Genomic DNA, 22,534 nt, shown 5'->3' on the forward strand with positions numbered 1-22,534 from the left:
GCTTTGTTCAAGTGACAGCTCCAAACCCACAGAAGGTCAACAAATGAGGAATATGAGTATATTCTGGGTATTTCAGGTCACAGGTGTCAGTTAAATGATGGCCTTTACATCTGTACATTGAATTTTTCATAGGTATTAGCATAAGAATACTAAAGTCACTTCTCATATCAAAAAACCCTATACTATCCCAGTCATCTCTCAAGGCTATTGGGTAGATTCTTCCACTTAAAAACACATGTTTTTAAAAGAATGCTCAATTTTTTTCAATTTGCTTTACCTTCCATATTAGATGCACAGTCCAGCAAGCTGGTGACTGAGATGTATCAATGATCCTCCATATGGGTGGTCCTTTAGATGGCTCTGATGAAACAAACAATGCTTGAGAGTAGAATCATTTTTATTTAATCTGTTTGAATTCATCCTTTGATTATCATTATATGCTTGCTTTCTTAAAAAAATAAAAGCATATTAAAAAGCATTTGTTGCTTTCTCAATGAAAATAATGCTTGGCATATTAAGTGGAAAGTTTCCTGAAGAGATGAGCAAGACATCAGTTCTGCTTTAAATATACAGTATCAAAAAAAGTATGAATCACAATGGTGGGCATCTGCAAGATTAGACTAAAGGTGACAACGCTGAGTGAGGCATGATCACACCTACACCGCGCAGCCTGCATCCAGAGGCACAGCCCTGCACCCTGCAAACCTTGCTACAGCCTGCATCCAACACTGTCCCTACCCCTCAATATCAAGTTACCCGAAAAAAGGAAAGTGCACAAGAGTAAAAACAAGGAGACAAATTTCTCCTAGCAGTAAGACTCCTTGATTCTAAAAGGATAACAAAACTGCAGTACCTTTGTATAATATTACAGTACACTTTGGCATCTGTACTATGAAAAAGTGGTACCTCCACAACAAATTCCATTTCAAAGTAAAATGAACTAACCAATGCAAAAAGCGATAAAAAGTGCCCAATCTTTTGTGAGGGTCTTAGCCCCAAGAGAAAGCTGATCTCAAAATGAATTACATCTTTAATCTTTTAAGCCTATTTCTTCTCAGAATTCTTTCATAGCATTTAGTCTATTATGAAGTTTTGACTTTTAACCTCAAACACCCCTTAGTACCAAGTGTACAGCATGCATCTTTTATACTTTACATCGTGAGAGGAGAACTATGAATTGAGGCAAAGGGAGCTCTTCTACTCATTTGAGTATCCAAATTTGATTCACATTAAAGAGAAGCAATTGTACATCTTGCCTAATAGAGATCATGACTCTAACATGACCTGTCTGATGTTTATTTGCTACTATAAAACTTTTGTTCTGAGGCTAAAGTAACACATGGGTACTTAGTATTAGCAGTGTTTTTACGAAGCCAGTCACCACAGCAGAACAGCAATGCAATCTAAATAGGCAGGCAGTCCTGAAATCATCATTGCTCAGCCTGAGACAGGAAACAGAAAATGCAGTCATACTATCATTAGGAGTTGAAAATCAGAGACGAGTATATTGACATATTTTACAGTATCTGCCCCAGAGAAAGTAGCTGAAGTAACAGAACTGAAGCAATGCAAACATGGATACAAATTCCACTTGTTTTAAACAAAAACTACAATAATCCCTCTTATTCCTTACCTAAGATGATAAATGAACTCAATGAGGATAAAAAAAGGATTTCCATCTGTTTTAATAACAGAACTTGTACTGGTTTAACATTATGTGCACTGAAATGCTGCAGTGAACAGACTGCCCAGAAAAGACACGCCTTGGGACATACAGGATATTACAGAAACAAGATTATGAAGATGTAAGCAAGAAAAGCTAAAGCACATTTAAAAACCAGAAAAATACCAATCAGCTTGACACTGAAGCTAAATAGCTATTACAAATTACTTATAGCAATTGGATGCAAGAATAGATTCCCTACTGAGTATTAAGTACACAACAGTGGCTTTCTATGGGGTAGTATCAGCATAAGCCAAAAACAAAGCCAACCTTGCAGGCTACTGAAGTGGAAAAGAAATCAAAATGAATACTTTGTTGAAATGTAAAAGATGTGTTATTTGGATGCTTCAGTGCATAAGAGGCTACACTTATCACGTGCACATTATTTTATATTATTGCTTTATTAAGTTTGTGAAGAAATCTGTGCACCCTATGACTAAGATCTTCTGTTTCTTAACTGTTGATGATTGTTCATCTATGACTTTTACAAGCCTCCTTAACATCAAGTTGTTCATAAACTAAGGCAGTTGGTCTACTAAGACAACCTTTTCTAGGCAGGATAACTTCTGTTACAGAGAACAACCTTCAGAATAAAAAACCAGCATAAAGCCTAGATTTTTTCCAGAAGACCTTGAGAACACAGTTTCCTGTGAAGAAGGCTCTTCTCCCCTGCTGCTGTTCTAGCTGTTTTCAGGGAGTTCCTCTACACCACCTTAACAAGAAGCTAGTCTTATGCTCCTTGGAATGCATGGGTCAAGTCAGTTAGTGCTGAAAGTAACTCAGGAGAGCTTTGTTGCTTATACAAGCAAGCAGCTCAATCGAGGATACACCATTTCTGGTGGCCATCGCCAAACTGCAGAGCACTCACACTTGAGAAGTCAGTGACCTACTTTTATGTACTACTTACGATCTTCAATGGTAATCCCAGTCTTTTCTTCACTCCAGTCACTCCAGTAGCCTACTCCATCTTCCTTCATGCAACGAATGGAAAAGACATACTCTGTGTAGGGTCTGAGACCTTGAATACTGAATGAAGTTCTTGGGGAAGCAGTATCTTCAGGAGGAACCTGCAAAAGTGACAAAGATTTTAAAAGCAATGATCAAAATACTGTAGAGCTGAGTTCCACGCTCCTTCAGTTGTCATCCAAGCAGGCTCCCCACCACACACATAAAAAAACAAGCTTTCCTTCCCTCTCATTTCCAAAAACTTCAATTCTCAAACAGTGTCTGGTAAAGGTTCAGTCAGAGTTGTGTGTCTTGACCAGGTATAAGAAGATACGTACACTAGAACAGTTAGGCAACTATTTCAGGACAATTTCATCTTTTATTTGATAATAAGCTTACATCTCTCTCCTTCCTTTCCACATAATTCTGCTGCTTACGGATCTGTAGTACCCTGTCTCACAATTCAGAACTTTGGTAGGTGACCTGTTTGATTACTGACTGCAAAATTATTGATTACTACAAGTTAAAAGTCCAGGATCATTGCTTCCACTGATCCAGAACAGTACTTCTTGAGTGAAATTGAAAATAGTTTTGGAGGAGCTTATAGTCGTGTTAATAAATTCTTTTCATAAGCTCTTTTATTCTTCTTAGGTGAGCAACCAAATGCCAGAAGAGTATTCTTAGTATGTATGTAGGGAAGCAGGGTGGAGTGGAGAACGGATGCAAGTAGGTAACACACTGACTCCTCACACTATTCCACTTGCAACTAAGGGCTTTTTACAGTGAGACCCCTGCAAGGAATGACTACAGATTAAGAACACTTAAGAGGTTAATCCTGAGAGTAAAGAATTATCAAAATAGTCCAATTTAACCACAGCTAAGCAAGTTCAGCTGACTTAAAAGCTACTATTTCATTTGTTTTGTGTGTATGTTAAAAGGGCAAGACAAGTTAGAAGAACTTGTCCTACTGTCCTATCAGGACAACATACACATAATCCAGGAGTTGCAAACTAGATTGTGCAAGCCAGTGTTTTTTAAAATATCAGTACAGGAGATCTTAACAAATAGTTTCTGCATCTAAAGCCACATTAGTCACAAAGACCTGTGTTAAGGCTACCTGCTCCAAATAGAGCATTCTGGTAAAATCGAAAGCAGTCTTCCTTCCAAGAACTCAAAGAATTCAGAATACATTTGGGCCTCTGCTGGAGTACTACTGCTCTGAGAAAAGGATTAAAGGAAGGAAAAACTGAGAAGCTATTAAAAATATGTTAACAGATTGATGTATAAAGATTGATCTATAAAGAAAAAAACCCTCACAGATCTTGATGACAGGAACATATAGTACATTACAGGTAAGGCTTACTCCTTACACTTTTCCTGTTGTTGACTGCCTCACACTTGAGGCATGTATACAGGGCAGGACTCTAGGTGCAGCTTCACCAGTGACAAATAAAGGTAGACAAATCACTGGCCCTGCTGGCCACAGCATTGCTGATCCAGGCCAGGATGCCACTGGACTTCTAGGCCATCTGGGCACAGCCTGGCTCATGTTCAGCTGCTGTCACCAGCACTGCCAGGTTCTTTTCTACTGGGCAGCTTTCCAGCCACTCTGACCCAGCCTGTGGCCCTGTCTGGACCTTTTGTAGCCCACCTGCAGACAGACTGAGTTATAAAAAGCATTCCAGTATGATACAGTATTTACCCAAGTTTTGAATGATCACCCATTCTGCACATGCATGAGAAGATGAAAATTCATTGATGTTCTACACATTGTGCAAAATAAAATTAAAAAACAAACATACTGCACTGTGACAGGAAGGACAGCAGGGAAGTCCATGAAGATATGAAAAGGTCACCACACTCAGACTGTGCCAAAAATTACCTAGATTACAGCCTCCACAAACAGGCCAGATAAACTTCCTTGGGTGGCCATGTAAGACATATTGAAATGAAACTGAATTATCTGAAGTGGAACAGGGGGAACTCCAGTTTGACAGACATATGGATTACGGCAGAATCATGGCAAGGAACATTGGCTGTATTACCTCCATCCAGTTTGTGTTGCCAACAATTCTGTAGCGAATATTGAATTTCAGCGTCATCACAGCGTCTGAAATCCAATTCTCCCAGACAAGTTGCAGAACAGTAGGTAGTAATCCTGAGGTGATTGATACATTTTGTGGAGGCAGTGGTTTAACTAAAAGAAAAGAAGTTGAAGTTAACTCAACAGCTGTACTTTACCATGCCTTTAGAAGCTGCACATGATATTGCAGGACTACTATTAAAGTCTTTCAGGACCTGAAATGGCTGCTACTTTACAATATCTTCTAAACAAGACTACTAAACACAAAGTTGCTATCTGAATTGTGAAAAAAATCTCTCACCATCTCTACCCTTGTCTAGCACATTTCAAGCTCTAGTCAACAACACTTATGAAGTGATAATTTTTATAGTGAAGAAACACTAACATACCAGTTCAACAATATATACAGAAGCAGCAGTTATGTTCTATCAAAGCTTTAAGGGGCATATAGTTACCAATGTCAATGGGATCAACAACAAGAGGATCAGATACAGCCTTCCCAAGTGCATTTGTTGCTTCCACCCAGATCTCCGTATTAACAAAGAACTGAGAATCATCAATGGTGCAAGAATTATTAACATCTTTTGGTATACAGTCAGGAAAGATCTGTTCTGGCCTAAATAAAAGAGAAAGAAAAAACAAGATTCAAAGCAGTAAGTTTGGTTTCCATTAGAGAATATTTTAAAGTAAATCAGAGTGAGCAATTGGTTTATCTTGTATGTTTCCCCTCTGCCTTAACTTTGTAAGCAGAGGGAGGGGAAGAAAAAGTGGGAATGGCTTTTTCAGCCAGAAATGCATGATTGCATCAGAACTGAAACTAAAACAACATCTCTTGACTTCCAGTCACATATCTTCAAAAGCACAAGCTCGAGCACTGTCAAATTTGTATAAAAACCTGACTTGGCTTAAAAAAGAAAAGAACAAGAACTGATACAATCACTCAAAAGCAGTATGACCAGTAACTACAAATGCATCAACCCAGAAAAGTGTAAGAGTTTGGGTATAGCCCCCTATTATGAGATGTATTGTACTAAAGCCATACTAATCATGTATTTGAAGAATAGAAAAATATGACATTACTGTCACTCCAAACAAGTTCAGCAACAAAACTTAGAATTTCTGACTTAGAATTTCTTGAATGCCAGCTTCTTCCCTTCCCCCTCATACCAGACAGACAGCAATGCCTCAGAAAACTGGACTTAACCTTAAGCACTCCTCCAAAGAATCAGGAATTTCAAGGACTGTTGGTTTAGCATAAAAATATTCTTCAGAGTAATTCAGATATTCTGTGGAGCGCTACTTACCACCTGTATCTCAACCTGAACTGAGTATCCAGGAATGTATGCCTGCCAGGGTTCCAGGTACAAGTCATAGCATATGTGAATCTTGATTCCTGATGCACAATGCAACTTAAGTTCTTAGGCTTCTCTGGAGGCACTGTACAGAAAAAATTAGCAATAATTAATCTATACACGCATTTCAATCCAGCTGGAATCCTTTTAACTGGGCCACTAGGGTGATTTCTGTGAACATCAGAAGTATCTAATTAATTTCTCTCTAAAGGATGTGGCAAAAAGTGCTGGATACCATCCTGCAATCAAAGTAAGGAAGCTTAAATAGCTGCTTTGACAAACAGTAGGCTATGGAAGGATTAAGCATTTGCTAGTAAGGAACAACAAAGACTTGTCATTCTGAGGCAGAAAACCTTGTATTAACCATCTCTCATCTAAATATATTTTAATTCACACATAAGAAAAATTAATAACCACTACTGAATTGGCACATACTGACTTTGCTAGTAACCTGAGCAGTATAAGCAATTTCATAGGTCTGTTTTCCCCCAGCTGAGGTATGGAAGAAGCTTGAGCTGCAAACCCATGCAGGAAAGCTTAAGAGATCTTCATCCATGCACTGTGGTGTGTAAGGAACTTATTCAGAATGCAGCAAAACTATTTTCCTTCCCTTCATAAACTCAAATTATAACATACAAATTTGTTTCTACCTCCTATAATATCACTATTTACAACAGTATAGTGTACTTAGAGAATTTTATTTGCTTTCAAGCAGAGTGTGAGTTTCAATAGAAAAACCTTATTGCTTTCTTCCTGAATGACTGTATTCTTCTCAAATCTGTTGCTAGTCTCACTATTTAGTTTTCTTTAATTGATAGCATCAAAATACAATAGCTTTAAATAAAAATGCATCTCAAGAATTGTAACATGAATTACACGTGTGGAATGTCATCTGCACTGTCATTACATTATAATCTTAGAATAATTTATCTGTCCTCACCTTTCCATATATTTTACCTTTTTAAAACATTTATTTTAGCTTTTCTAGTACAGTATTTATTCCTCAGAAATAGAAATGGAAAACATTACTTTCCTGTGATAGCATTTTTTAAGTCATGCTAGAAGCATATAATTTTAAATTGTGAACTCAAGCAGGCCTTTTGCATGCAGACCATTCACACCTGCAGTACCTTTTGCCATCACTAGGAGACAACCATATCATATGATAATGGATAATCAGCCATATCATATGATACTTAGGACACTACAACACTTGTCCTATTATTAGCAGGATACCAAGTAATTAAGAAGTAGCATTTATTCACGTGACTTTCTCAAGTCAGTCTTTCTAAAAGCACTTGGTCTGAACCATGCAAGTGCTATCATTCTAGAATAAATGAAGCTTATAACTAGCTAAAAGCAATTTCTTTGGTATAGAGGTAAAGGAATCCAAATAATATGTTCCATCCTTAAGACAATTCAGGTTAACTTTAGTGATACAGATGAACGAAATGTTGCTCAGTCCATTAATGAAGAAAACATTATTTCCAAAATGTTAGTATGAAACCAGGACATGTCACCTAAAAGTATTTCCTCCAACTCTGATACAGAATCAAGAAGTAAGGAAAAATTAATTTCTTACTTCCTATTTCATTTAAATACACAACTTTATTCTGTAAGTAAAATCTGCTGCTTTTTGTTGTTTCATTTGTCTTGTTTCAACACTGAAATACTCCAGAGTACTTTCTACTTTTCAGAAAACTTTCTTCAGTGCATATTGAGCAGCTGTGGTGGCATGTAATTTGATTATTTTCTACTCAATTATCCAGGAACTGAGGGATTAAAAATGAAGTGCCTAAAGATATGCACATTTTCTATTTTTTTGCATTTTCCCATTTCTCAGAAGCAATTTTCTTAAGACCAAAATAAAATGTAAAAAAAATGATACTCACAGCCTACTGTAACTGTAATTCCATAAATGTTCTGTTCAATCTGTCCATCTGCTAAAATGTTGCACGTCAGAGGAGTAGCCAGTGTAGAAGTGTCATTGAATGTGACACTGGAAACTGTTCTGTTTATTTCACGATACTGTTCTTTGGGTACCACTTTATTTTTAATCTTCCAGATAATCTGACTGGCATAGATATTGCCGAAGTCAAGACAACTCTCATTCAGAATGCATAATGCTGTGAAATTGGAACCAAGGGCCAGGACAGGTGACTCTGGGATGATGTGACCACATGACTGCACCAGTCCACTTGAAGCTAAAAAGAAAACAAATTTCACATTTGTTAAGAACTACACAACATCCCCTAACCAATATTGCTGATACATCACTAGTGCAATGTTAAAAACACTACATCTGTCTAAGCAGCAAGTTAAATAGTTACCTGACAATAATAAAACTGAAATGCATTGGTAGACTACCATGAAGATTTAAGGGCAAAAAACAGCATCATGTTCTTTAGGCTCTGCAAGAGCATTTCATGAAGCTAGGAAAGCTCTATTAATAAATAGAGGTATAAGACAGAGAGGAGAGTCAAGGGTTGCATGTTTATATCTTTTGAAGGAGGAAGTTGTTGTACTTGAGGTCACTCTTTTGATAAAAAAGTATTTTTTATTAAGAAAGTTAGCATAGGAAAAGTGGAGTAAGTGTGCACCTGTGTTATGGTGAACTAGTGTTAGAAGACTAGGCGTGTCTATCCTAACACACCTTACTTTCTGTCCTCATCCAACAAGTATCTAGACAAAAAGCTAGCAGCTGCTTCAAACATTTGATGTAACTAGCTCTATAGCCTCTTGTATTTGAGACACAGAACTCTTACCATCAGGAGAACAAATACTCAACACCAGACAGAAGCCACAGGCCACCCAGTTCCATCTAGAAAACATGCTGCACAGAATTTCTGTAACAAGAGAAAGATATATATTTTTAAATTTAAACCATTACTATTTACTTTAGATCAATGTCAAAATCAGATTTGTATTTGCTCTAACATAATATCTCGGATACACACATTTATTTGACTGGAAGCGTTTGTATCTTCTCACCTTAGAATGGGCAAATTGTTTCCATTTTCCTGACTGATAAAACAAAATCAAATGTTTGCTAAAAAAAACACTAAGGCTGTTTAAAGCTGATTTAATTACAAGTTTAAGAAATGTATCAGCTTTAGGTTTAGTTTAAGAAATGCATCAGCTTTAGGTTTTCACACTGTATATAAAAACAAACTTCACTGGTAACTCTGTAGGAGGTTCAGTTAGAATACAGGGTGTAACAGTGTGGTTCAGGTTTTTATACATAACCCTATGAACTTGATTATGGTTTTCATACTTACCTAACTTTTAAGGGCACTGATATTCAGGCGCTTAAGGTTCAGACAAGGTTCAGAACAACTCACCACAAAACCATGTGTCTCATTCATAAGAGTGACTTAAAATACACTCAGGAATTACAAAGCACAATGTTTCAATATCAAGAACTGCTGTCTACTATAGAAAAAGCACTAATTAATTCTTCAAAACTTTACAAGGGAGCTTGCAATTTCCCAAAAGCTGAAGCACTTTTTATAATACCATATTTATTTCTGTATTGCAACAGAGCCCACTCGTTCTCAAGTTTTGACATTTCTAGAACACACTTTAGAGATACTGAAGCATTCACACAGCATTCACACGCCCCCATTGTTATGAAGACACTATGTGTTCTGGTTTTCTCAACTTAACAGTTTTAAAGCAGTCCTAGACTACCAAAAGCAAGCGACCACTCTCTACTAAGCTGTATTATTTTTAGCCACATGTAGGCATCTTTACAGGAACGGGTAGATTGGCTCAGTGAAATAAGGCATTTAGTTCACAAGCTGATTTCTAGAAGCAGACTTCATGCTATTCTTACACCTAGAAACTTAACACAGGCTCTGGATGTTTACTCAGACGCGAGGAGAGATGGCCTACAGCAACACTGTTTCTGAAGCTTTATTTTCACTAACCTGACAGAACTTCTCTGGAAACTAGTATTCTTAGCTTTGTCCCATAAAAGGAAAGTCACTAAAAATTTTAAGGAAATTCCACACTATTCTCTAGACAGGAAATCTAATAAGCTCCACTTACTATTATCAGAAGAAACTTCAATTTATGACAGCTAACATCCCTTTATTTTGATTGCATGTAATTTACCTCATAATAGCGACACACACAAGGTATTTCACACACACACACATATATAAGTAAAACTAGACACATTTAGACACACTAGACACACCCCCAAGCGAGAACCTCATTCCTTACACATCAACACAACTAAGCCATTTTTTTCTTTACAAATCAAGATAAACAGTGTAATATAAAGAAAATCCCTATTCACATGAACAACTAAATGAAAGCAGATCTCAAACATTTATAGCAGAGTCTATGCAGGGTTTGCCAACCTAGGTGTCCTTCAGTTAGAACTAAAATAAAAGCCATCAGAATCACCCAGGCGTCTTTATTTGCTTTTATACCTGTGAGTTCATTACCCAAAGTCCACCAAAATTTCCTGTACAGAAACTTTACAGTAGAAACATTGCTGATTGAAAGACTTGACATTTCCTGTACAGAAACTTTACAGTAGAAACACTGCTGATTGAAAGACTTGACAAATATACTAACAAGCATTTGTTTGTCACTGAAAGTTTTAGTTCATTCTTCGACTAAATAACAAGTCATTCGTCATCAGACTATAGCTATATGGCACTGAGAACCAAAAAGCTATTAATTTTTTCTATGTTCTACTTAAGTACTCTCACTGGGCTGGATATAAGAACCACTATACTGCTTTAAATGCAATGGACATTTATTACAAGGGTATAGTGAAATAACTATACCAATTGATTCTTGCTTATTTTGGGAGTAAAGTGTCCAACATCTGAAAAATAAGGTTTCTACCCACACATGAATTTCTGAATTAAAAAAAAAAAAAAAAACCAAAAAACCAACAACTAGTTTAACACATTTTTATAAATTTGCAAGGTGAATACAACCAAATTCTAAAGAGTAGTCTCTTTTAGTTTAAATCACCAAATAAAACCAGCTCAGAGATCTACTTTAATGACTAGACTTGCACTAACACTTACCAGAATACTGCTTGTTAACCAAAGCCCATTGAGCTCTACTACAGACAGATCTGTTAGTTCAAGCACGATTAATTTAAATTATTTAACTGGAACAATTTGAGTTGCAGAAGATCTGAAATTCATCAGAAGCCTAAGGGCAACTACAAGCTAAGTGGAAAGAAACAGGAGCTCTGCTTCACTGCTAATTGCCAAAAGCTGCAAAACAACAGCAGAAGCACCTTTCACACTGAAGGGGAAAGAATGAAACAGATGTAAAAAGAAAAGTTTTTAAAGTTTTTAATTTCTCTCTCATTTGCCATCATGATTCATGCCACCTTAGAGTAATGGCAGGGTCACCTAAGCTATTACATCATTACAAAGTTACTGATTTTCTTTTGGGTCATTATTAATTAAAGTCAAACAATATTTCCACAAAACTATTCACTGATTTTTACGCCAGCAGTTATTAAGTATGGCTCAGGTTATTAAAAACATACTGTAAAGCAAATGAAAATAAAAAGCAATAACCAACTTAATAAGTAAACAATAATAAATAATTATCACACATTTTGTTCTAAAGTATGATTTTTTCCACTGGAAATGAAAATTAAATTACTATTTTTTTTCATATAAATGCCATTTCTATATTCAACTGTCATCCAGACTTGAAAAACAACATTTCAGTTGCTCCAAGCAGATTCATTCACATGTAAGAGACTGAAATTCAAATCTCTGCTATTTTGCACTTTGGAAAGTTTAGCAATTGTTATGAGGGAGCAGATAAACCCTCCACAAATCATCCTACTCAATTCCACTGCAGTCAGCTCCTAAAAGGCAAGAGAATGGAGCTTCATGCCCCATCACCTGCAAAGGACAGTAAAGTGGAAAGCCACTCCCCTCCAGTATGGGAACGAAGCCGCTGAAACCGCAGTCAAAGCCATGCCAGGATTCAGCATGTATCTGCTTCTGGCTGCTCTGACGTATTTTGCTTATCCCCACCCCTGATGATCAACATGGTTTGAAGAACACTGAAGCTACACACCTCTAAACCCACAAAGGGGCTATTACAATCCCTTCTAATGTGCGCTATTTTTAAAAACATTAGTGTCTCTGGCTTTTACAAGACTGATTCTTAATTGAAATTTAGTTCTACGGGAAAGATCCAGAATTACACTAGACACTTCCATCCATCCTTCCTACCTGAAAGCCATAAAGGAAATGAAAAAAATCAAAATAAATGGTGGGACAAAACTAACAAAACAAGGAACCACACTTCATATTAGAATGAGGAAAATACTTCTATGCAAACTGTTGTTTTCTTATCTGAGTGTGTAAAAATGCTCAGGTGAAGACAGTACAGAAACCCTGCATATAAGCAACATCAAACCTTAAAAGACAGTGCCATCACTCAACAGTGATGCTAAACACTAACTGTACACAATTCACAATTCCAAGTCAGACTAAGCTGTTAGTCTAGACAACAGAAAACTCAGTTTTTTTCAATCACTATGGACGGCTTAACGCAAGTTTTATGTTTTACTGACTGGTACAGTGTATATATATACATCTATGGTGAAAGCTGAACCCAATGCTGAATGAACACTGAAACAGCTGGCCAGTTCAGACGCCTTCTATTAAAAACAAACAAAACCAAAAAGCCAAACCAACACTTTATACTATGAAGTTGTTGTGGATCACTAAGTGAAGAGGCAAGGGAGACAGGGAAAGAAACTGACTTTAGAAGTATGCCAGGTTGTTCACATGGTTTAGTGGCCAAAGATCAAAATCCATCAAAATACTGAGTAAAACCAACATGGTCAATTTAGAACACTGCTGATGACAGTCCTTAACTCACAGAAAAGAAACTAACTCAAAGAGGAGAAAAAAAAAGTTAAAATGCTTTGATTATTTCTGTAAAGACAGACTTCTAAAATGCATATGCCACAAGATCATCCCATTTAATATCCAAATCAAATGGGACTTTTGTTATCCTTCACATCCTGCAGCCATTTTGAAAGGAAAGCACTAAGCCTTTATGTCTGATCCATAAATTGATGCTTCATGCAGTGTCAATGAAAAGCTACTAACAACCCTAAAATCACAACCTATATGCACAAAGAAGCACATGTTGAGTTTTAAGATCAACCTGTGACCAATAGTTTGTGAAGAAGTATCAGGCTTTTGTGCAAAACAGGTATCACTACTTATTCTGAGCAAGAGAGAAATCTTAAAAATGCATTTTATTTCATAAATCATAAGACCTGCCCCAAAATGCACACAGGGATATGCCATTACAAAATGGGTTATCTCTCCATTTCAGAGAAGGTGCGATTCCTGTCCAAGTGACCTACAAATCACCATGTCAGTTTAAAAAACTATAGCTAAAATAACATGTACTTGCCAGCAAAGCCAGCCTGGAAGCCAGGAAGTATAGATAACACCACAACCACCACAGGAAGGTGTTCAGTCTATTAAAGCTCATTATCACATCAATCGCAAGAGACCAAAGGTTTCGGGAAAATGGATTTCCAGAAGTTCCTCAAAAAAAAAAAAAAAGACCTATGTTTATAGCTTCAAGAGGTAATCTGTCACTAGGAATCCACATAGCTCAGGCAGACAGATCCAGAGATGCCTCACAAAGCAGCTGCTGCTTGAGGTTTTATAACAAGCCAGACTGTACTTAAAGCCATCTAAAAGCTGTAGCTATCCTCAAGGAATTTTGATTACTCAAACCGTAACTGCTTTCTAATTAAGCGTATTTCATCTCTAAGCTTCCTTCCTTCCTCCAAGCTACTTCCTTCTTGGAAATATTTATGAGACTCAAAAAACACCAGACACCTCTAAGAGAAGCACTTGAAAATATTATGTAATGTTATATGAACAGAATATTCTGAAATACATTTTTGTATTTAAAATCGCTATATACAAATGACATCACTATCCCTTTCACCATCTAAGCAAGTAATTTCTCTACTGTACTTATTCCTCTGCCTCTAGAAGGAGGCTTATCCTTGTAGTTTTGGTAGGGCACTCATAACAAAAAACAAAGAAAAAAATAAAACCAAAACAGGCATAAAGCTTAAAATTACTGAAATACCTAACTAGAGGCATCAAATATTTGCTTGCAATAATTGAATTATTTCTGGTGCCTTTTTAAAACTGTAAATCAATTTCTCTGGAATACTTCAGAATTTTCTCACAGCTAGCAAGTAGTTTTAGTTCAAAAATCAAATTAATTTATACAAAGCAATGTCTTAGCACTCAGTGGTTGCATTTTGAAATCAAACCTTCCAGACTGATCACAAGCAGTGCTGCTTCTCTAATCTAGACAATTCTTGCTAATACAAGAACAAAACAATTGATTTTAAAAATGGCCAAAAGGTTATTTAATTTCACATAACGGTGCAAATGCTAATCCTCCAGACAAGCAGCATGGGAAGAGTATCTCCATTTGGTGTACTCACTTACAGAGGTGCCTATCTTTCTCCTCTGCCAAAAATATTTATCTATTATTGACTTTACTTGAAGCACCACATTTCCAGACATATAAACAACATCCAAACAATTACTTTGAATGCTCAGCTTCTAGGAACCAATCTCAAATTTTAATCATCCACATTTACATTCTTATTGAGCTACACCAACACATGGATAAATCTGTTCAGAAGTTACATGCTTTGAAATATTCTACGTGCCTCTGAAAGTAACAGCATTTAGGAAGCACAAATGTTATATTTCTATAGAAAAGAGGGTGTAAGAAACAAGACCTTAACTCCCAATAATATCCAGCTTCTTGGGAAGGTTGTGGATTCCCTTTCCCCCTCTACGACAGAACAGATCACTAACGACAGAACTATAATCCCACACAGTTCGTGTAGAACTATGCCTTCAGAATGCCTCAGCCGTAACAAGCAGCCACCAGCTGGCAAAACCCTAGTCAGCCTAAAACAAGCATGAAAACTGAGACTGGGAATTATTCCCCTCAATCCTGCCAAAACACTTGGCAGCCTGCTTTCCTTTGTGCCTCAGTTTCATCATCCGAGAGATGAAAATAATGATGCCGGTTTTTTTTTTAGGGAAAGCATCAGAGCCCCGCTACAGGGATGACTGGCGCCCAGGACCACATGGGAAGTAACCAGACGGCCACTGTACCCGCTCCTCCCCAATTCCTCAGGGAATCCCCTCCATTACTTGGACCAGCAATAAGACAAAGTGTGCGTATCTTTCAGGGCAGCAGTTTCCTATCATCTACAGGCAACAAGAGCAGACCACTTGCGGTGACGGCAACAAAACGCAAATCTCTTCATCAAGGAAATGGGTATCGGTGCCACAGCCACGCTTGTGTGACAATCGAAAAGGCCGAAAGACGCGAGTCCCGCGAGGGTCGCGACACGGTTGCCAACTGGGCCGGCCGGCACCAGCCACCGCCGCTCCGGGGAAGGCGCAGATAACCTTCAGCCTGACCGTCCGCGCCAGGCGGGGGCAGGGCTGCGGACGGGGCCCGGCGGGGCTCGGCACCCCCAGGCCCCGCAGCCGCGGCCCCGGGCGAGGCCATGTTGCGCTCTGAGCGTCACGGCCGGGCAGCTCCGCCGGCGCCGGCGAGGGCAGGCTGGACGAGACGAGACACCGCCGCGGGGCACGGCTGGCGATCGGCCCGGGAGCCGAGTGGCGCAAGACTGCCGTTCGCCCGCCCAACCCGGCCCGGCCCGTCCCCAGGTCAGCCCTGAACGAATGTCCCGCTGCCCGTGCCCGAGGCGCCCGGCCCCGAGGAAAAGGACGGCCCAGCACGGCCTCCGCCGGCGGACGTCCCTCAGGGAGAGGACGCAGAGGAGGTGGACGGGAAGGGTAACCCCGCACACGGCCGCACATCCCGGCTCTTACCCGGCGCCACCGCCCGCGCTGCAAGGCCCCAGCCCCTAAATAGCGGCACAGCCGCCTCGCGCCATCGCGCCGCCGTCCCGCACGCGCGGCCCCGCGCCCGGTCACGCTCCCGCCCCGCCTCAGCCCCGGCGCGCCCTTCCCTCCTCCTCCACCCACGCCGCCATTGGCCCGAGGAGCCAGTGACGTCATCACAGAAGGCGGTGCTGACGGAAGGGGCGGGGCTTCCCGTAACGCGGCGGCTGGTGCCAGGATCCCGGGGGCGCGGGGGGCGCGCGTGGGGGGCGGGCGCGGCGGCGGGGCCCTGAGGGCGGCGGGGCCCTGAGGGCGGCGGGGCCCTCCCCCCCTCCCTCCCCCGTGGCGCTCCGGCCCCTCCGCCCGCCGCGCCCGCCGCCCCCCGCAGGGCTGCCCCATCAGGGTGTGTGCCAGCTCTGGGCGGCAGCCGCCGGACCCTACCCGGGCCGCAGCCGGCCAGGCCTCTGGAAGCTTCTCCCGGCCCTTGCCCGGCCCGGCCTGCGCGGGCGGCGCGGCGGGGGAGTTGTCCCGAGCAGGCCTGAGGAGCCAGCTGCCTTCCCGGCGTTTCGCAAGACTCCCCTGGGAGTACGGGCGGCTGGAGAATGCTCTTGTCAACAGCTGCCGTGCGAGTAAAGCGCTGCCATCCAGAGCAGTCTCGATGTTTCAGTTCCTGCAAATCGGTCAGGATTCCAGTCCCTGAGAAAGGGGTTTGTGAAAGGTTGCTGAGGAATGGTCCTCAATATAGATCGTTAATATGATCATGACTCACCTTATCCCTGGACATTTCTTCATTCAGTAACTCTGAAAAATTACTTGTGTAAATCAGAATAGTGTGCTCTAAGATGCTTTCTTCGTTCCAGATTAATTTTTTTTCTGGTTCATGAGTAAGAGAGAACACTGCCACGCCACAAGCTTGGTGCTGAGAGTGTCTAAAGAGGCTGTTCCTAATGAGAAAAGTACAAGACATCACTGATGCATGTCCGAGTTTCTTTCTACTGAATGCTTTAGGGTTTTGCCTCCTTAGTTCTTAAGTTATATTTGGGCTCAAGTAGGATATGAGGTATATTACCCTAGTAGTTATATCATTAGATGAGTGGGCAGATTGGCTAGATAAGAAAGATATCTAGTTCAATACCCTGTTTCAGGCACTGACATGAGCTGCTAATAAGACAAGATTTGGAATTTTGGAGAAAGACAGTGGGACATATTCTGTTTCTCACAGATTTAGTACCAGTCTCTGATTGTGCTTGGTGTACTGTCTCAGATGGCTTAATATCCAACAAAAATATTTTTGCTAATTCTGAAAATGCTGTATTTTTTCCATGTAACAGAGTAAAGCTGGATGGACACTTTTCAACAGTCATTTAGTTGCTCTGCTTTCCTATCAACAAATTTGTTGGTATTTACATAATTTCTGATAGGCTATTTATGTAGGCTGCAGATTAAATTCATTACTTTATGTCCCTGCTTGCAGCTGATGCTGTCTAGTAACCTTAGATGCTGTAGGTACTGCTGTTTTATCCCATTGGTGATCTCTGCACTCAATAAACTCAGTCCTTTCCATTTCCTCCTACAGCAATTTTGCAGTTCAAACCCTTCCTAAAGTATCAGGACAAATGGCATCTGCAGAATAGGTTTCACAGTTTTTTCAGCATGACAAAAGCATAACAGCTGGTCACTTTTGCTTTCCCACCAAATAATGGTTTTTATATTTGTGTCTACATTGATTCTGGGTTACAGTTTGGGACTGTACAAGTACAGTTTGATTGTATAATTGGTGAATTTCAGTGTGTATGGATTTGCCTGTTTCAGCATCCTCAAAAAATCAATTTTTGGCAACAAAGCTTTAAGTGGGACCAGGCTCTAACCAGAAGGACCGAAAAAATAATGTTTTTCCTCTTGTTTTAGCATGTCTTCTGTCTCTTGTACGCTCACTTGTATTCTGCTGCTAAGTAGACATTCCAGAAGTAGACTCTTCACTCTCGTCCCTCCCCCAGCCAACAGAAAGCCTCTTATGACATTCTTATTTTGAAATCCTATAGCCTGAAGCGATTCCTGGTATATTGCCAGAACTTGTAGAACCGCCTTCCATCTCCCTTCAAAACCAGTCCTGTGACAGGCTTCACTTACATATGACATGCATTGTAGCTCTTCAAATAAGCAAAAGATTGTGTATTTCACAGACTGTCTAGAACTCAGTGTAAAACTGTGTACACGTATCTGATGTTATATCCAGAAACAAAATCATTTCTTTGCAACAGTAGTTAATTTTTCTGTGTTGACACAAAGTACCATTTATTCATTAGCAATTTAGTTTCCAAAAATCTGATTGTTCTTGGACATCAGCCACTTTCTGGTACAAGCAGGTAAAATTTAATAGCATTACAACTGCCACTGGATGGATTCAGGACATTTGGGATCCCTATTAAAGAAGAGAATTGAGCCATTCAAGCATGTTGTGAAGTGGCTTTTCTGCACATGAATGATTTTCAGGAAAGACTGTTTAGTTTGATTTACTGCTTCATAGTCTTCCCTACTGTTTATAGCTTTATACTGTACTGTGTATGTAGTATAGTTCTGGTGTATAGGTAATATAAAAACGAGTTATTTAAACTTCCAAATACTGAGAGAAATTAAAAATTCTGACCACATTTAAAAAATGTTCCTGCCAGCTAGCATTTTAATAAAATATTGCACATATTTAATAAAATAATGCATATTGAATAAAGCATTATATGAAATGTTTGTTTTATATATTTAGTTAAATGTTTGGTCATATATTCCCTAAATATATGAGGCAAGAATAAAAGAAAGCTAGTTTGTCAGGAATTGGAAGGTCTTTGTTATCAATTACCCTCTTCTAATTCACACTGCAATTTGTGTTCCAGCAAAGTACTCACATCAGGCTATGTGGGATATTTCCAAGCTCTCGTGATACACAGTTAGGATATCAGTTGGTGAAGCATGCCTGCACATCCTCTGTTTTCTCAGTCCCAGAAAGAAGGAGGCAGCCTGGAAGTGTAGAGATGGGCACTGACACTTGAAAAACAGGTAGCTGTTGGCAAAGGTTGATAGCTGTTCAACTGTGGGAGCAGAGATATTTTTGGAGAAGCTGTTAGAGATTGCTGAGGAACCATCTTGTACCACATTATGGATATTTTCAGTGGTTTTGTAACAAGTTGTGAAAAAATTTGCAGTCTGCATAATCCATTGAATCTTACAATAGGTGAGCCACAGAGAGGAAAAATCTTTCTGGAATGTATTATTATCTTAGTGTAAGGATGTGGAGCATCAGGGGTGTGAAAAGATTCCTCACTCTGACTACACATGGGGTTTTTTGGTAATTCAGGACTCTCAGAACAGAGATGTTGGGAAAGATTCAGTAAGGGAGAAGCTGAACAACAACACCCTTTAATGGCAGCGTTCTGACCCATGCCCAGACATTTTCTGTGAGATGAGTGAATCACTATGTAGAACTGTTTGCCTGGGAGGTTCAGTAAAACATCTGAGCCTCTTGCCTAAGTGATAATGCTGTCTCAGCTTGTATCACTTCTCCTGAGCTTGAACTTCTAATCTCCAATGTCTAACGTTCTTTAACATGAAGAAAAGTCACTTAACTTTTCCCCCTTTGCCCTGAGTGGTCAGAACAGTAGCAGACTGTTGCATTGAAGCCACAGACTTGTAGGTCAAAAAGTCATGGTGATGTCCTCTGAGGATGTAGGGAGGAGACATCAGCAAGGAAAAAAAAAAGGCTGATGTAACTTGTGGAAATTATTTAGTGACAGTTACAGCACTTCGCAGCCTTTTAACTTACCAAACATAAGTAGCTCAGTGGCAGCAAAAAATGGACTTTGTAATTCATTACTTCTTCCTGAAGAAGATGTGAGCATATTGCTTTTTTTTGAGAGCACGCAGGTGTTTGTAATTTGTGTGACAAACAAGTAAACTTCACTGAGCCACAAGCAGTCATGGCAACCTCGTATGTACAGCTGGGTGCTTGATGGCATCTCTTACAAGAGAGTGAGTGATGCATATTGCAACAGGACTGACCTCATTCGTTAGCATTGCTGTGCCCAGTAAAAGGGCACAAAACCTGAGACTCTGGACAAGACCTTGCAAAGTTCAGCCAGGGTCTGTAGAGCTTCATCAGGAGAAGAGCTTCAGAAATTCAGGAGAATCTTGTGGTCATTGGAAGAAGCTAGGAATGGGGATAACTGACTCCTCCATGTGTGATAGGAAAGCTTTGGATTGCTGAAGAGGGCTTGACCTGGTTCTTTCATTCTGATTCTCAAGAATAAGAGTAATAACACCATGAAAATACAGCCTGGCATATAGAATAGAAGAAAGAATGGTTGTAGCCCACTTTAAATTAATGGCACATCTCATGGAGAAATGTGCCTAGCAATCTGCTTGCTTTTCTGCAGTGGAAATTAGAGCTAATGACATTTTAGACCTAGACTGGAAGATTTAACTGATGGAACATGTTGCTAGGGGGTGATTTTTATGAAAAGATAGAGGGTAGGATAATCAGAAAAAAAGTGGTCTGGTCTTCATTGGAGGAACAAAACCAAAGGTGAGATCAGAAAAAGGAAAACAAATATTAAATTTCAATGAAGATAAAAATACTGTAAAGGATTAAATTGATCAAACATGGAAAATGGTTAAGTCAGAATGAGCAATGCACTTCACTGAGAAGAAATGCTTGTTCAGAACTAGGGTGAGGTGAAGATGTTATGCTGCAGTCTCTTACACCACATGAGAGAGCTGCCCTTGAATTTAGTATACTTTTGGCAGCTGCTGGAGCTAAAATGCTTTTGGAGTAGTTCTGCACACACAGACAAGAATGTGGATGTGTTCTTAAGGCAGAACTCTTGGCCAGTAAGTAAGAAGACCCAACAAAGAGTAGCAGAAGATGATTGAAAAGAAAATGACATCTCAGATTGACTGGAATTATGTTTCCTACTTGGCCACAAAGGCTTTCATGAGCAGTTTAGCCAATAAAAAATATGTCAGAAAATATAAGTCAGTACTTTTTTGTCAAAGTAATGAACTCCATGCACAGAATAAAGTTATGTGTGAAGAACAGCTGAGCTAGGCCTAATTATTTGGGCTGACAAAAGGCATGCTAGCAATAGAAAAAGACATTCTGAAACCAAGGCTGTTGTTCAGTCTGCTCTGTGTTGGGAAGCCAGTCTGTCTTACATCAGTGTAATTGTGGATTCCTTTCAGATATCGACCTCTTGAAAAACACATGGGTGGCGCTTCTGTCCTTTCCAGTGAGTAAGGGAAGAGTTCTAGTCAGGCAAATTAGCACTGGCCATGGTTATCCAGGCCTTCCCTTGAGTTTTGGGCAGGCTGTAACAAGATTCTAGTTGGTGCAGAGCAGCACCGTGGACGTGCTTTTTCAGGTCGTATGATGACTGGCATGCAAGGTGTAGAATCACAAATAGAGCTCCTGTTCGTGGTCCTCAACTACAGAGTGTAGCAGGCACAGCATGGGGTGCCTAAATCTGTGCAGCACACTGTGGTTGCTCCATTTAGCCGTAGCCACTCCAGACTAAGGCTAAAACTTGAATGTTTGAGAGCTGGTCTTAGTGGAATACTCTAAACACAAGGAGTGTGTATGAGTTAAGCTGAGGTTGGAAATGTTGGCTTTCTGATACTACAGCTTGTGACTTCTCAATAAAGGATGGTGGAGACATATTTAAGAAACAGTGTACATGTACCTTACAGAAGGAAAGTATGCTACAGGCAAGCTGCTGATCAGTCCTTTTTGTATTTTTCCATGCTATACCTAGTGGTCTACACGATGCCACTGAAATCAGTACAGTGAGATACCACTTGATTGCCAGGAAGAGAGCTATCATCAGTGAGAGACAGGTAATTGTCTTGAAGTGACACGTTTTAAAAAAGAGGCCTTGACAGCTTCAAGTTTTCTGCTTGAGCTGTTAGAAAACACAAAAGGCTTGAGCCTGTTGCTACAAGTAAAGACTGAGGAATTCACAGGGAAGTACATTCTCATCACTAACACTGAACACTGAAGCTAAGTTAGTATTAGATAACTCCTCACTGACTGCTGACTTATTGTTAAATTGGCTAATGCTATTCAGAGCAATGTAGACATGGTAAAATATATTCAGTCCCAAGCACTTTACTGATAATGTCACCAAAATGAATGCTTTGTGAGAAAGAGTAGCAACTTTGTATGATGAAGGAATGAAGACCTCAGAATAAGAAAAACTGAAAAAGCAGCAACAAAATTCAATATACCAGTTTGTAAATGAGCAACTAAGAGATGCAGAAAGTAATGTAGGGTTTTTTACATGAAATTGTATAGCACATAAAGTAAACCACAGAATGAAGGAGTACAAAGGAGAATATTGGTTTTTGGTAATAATTTCTAATTGCTGAGAAAATATACTATAGACATATGTGTATATATATATATATATATATATATATATATATACAGAGAGAGAGAGAGAGAGAGAGTATAGCTTCCATCAGC

The 22,534-nt window shown here is 39.6% G+C and overlaps 1 protein-coding gene across 1 annotated transcript in view; it reads right to left on the reverse strand.

Annotated features, from left to right (window-relative positions):
• IL6ST (interleukin 6 cytokine family signal transducer) overlaps nt 1-16,137 on the reverse strand; it is a 32,127-nt gene extending 15,990 nt beyond the window's left edge. The window contains exons 1-8 of the mRNA XM_064735411.1: nt 16,015-16,137; nt 8,869-8,949; nt 7,996-8,307; nt 6,056-6,188; nt 5,207-5,367; nt 4,714-4,865; nt 2,631-2,790; nt 278-360 (exon numbers count right to left, since the gene is read on the reverse strand). Of these exons, the coding sequence (XP_064591481.1) occupies nt 278-360; nt 2,631-2,790; nt 4,714-4,865; nt 5,207-5,367; nt 6,056-6,188; nt 7,996-8,307; nt 8,869-8,935 (1,068 nt within the window). The 5' untranslated portion in view covers nt 8,936-8,949; nt 16,015-16,137. The remainder of the gene's footprint in view (nt 1-277; nt 361-2,630; nt 2,791-4,713; nt 4,866-5,206; nt 5,368-6,055; nt 6,189-7,995; nt 8,308-8,868; nt 8,950-16,014) is intronic.
• Nucleotides 16,138-22,534: the final 6,397 nt, after the last annotated feature.

This window comes from Zonotrichia leucophrys, chromosome Z, assembly GCF_028769735.1.
Source record: "Zonotrichia leucophrys gambelii isolate GWCS_2022_RI chromosome Z, RI_Zleu_2.0, whole genome shotgun sequence".
Taxonomy (NCBI): domain Eukaryota; kingdom Metazoa; phylum Chordata; class Aves; order Passeriformes; family Passerellidae; genus Zonotrichia; species Zonotrichia leucophrys.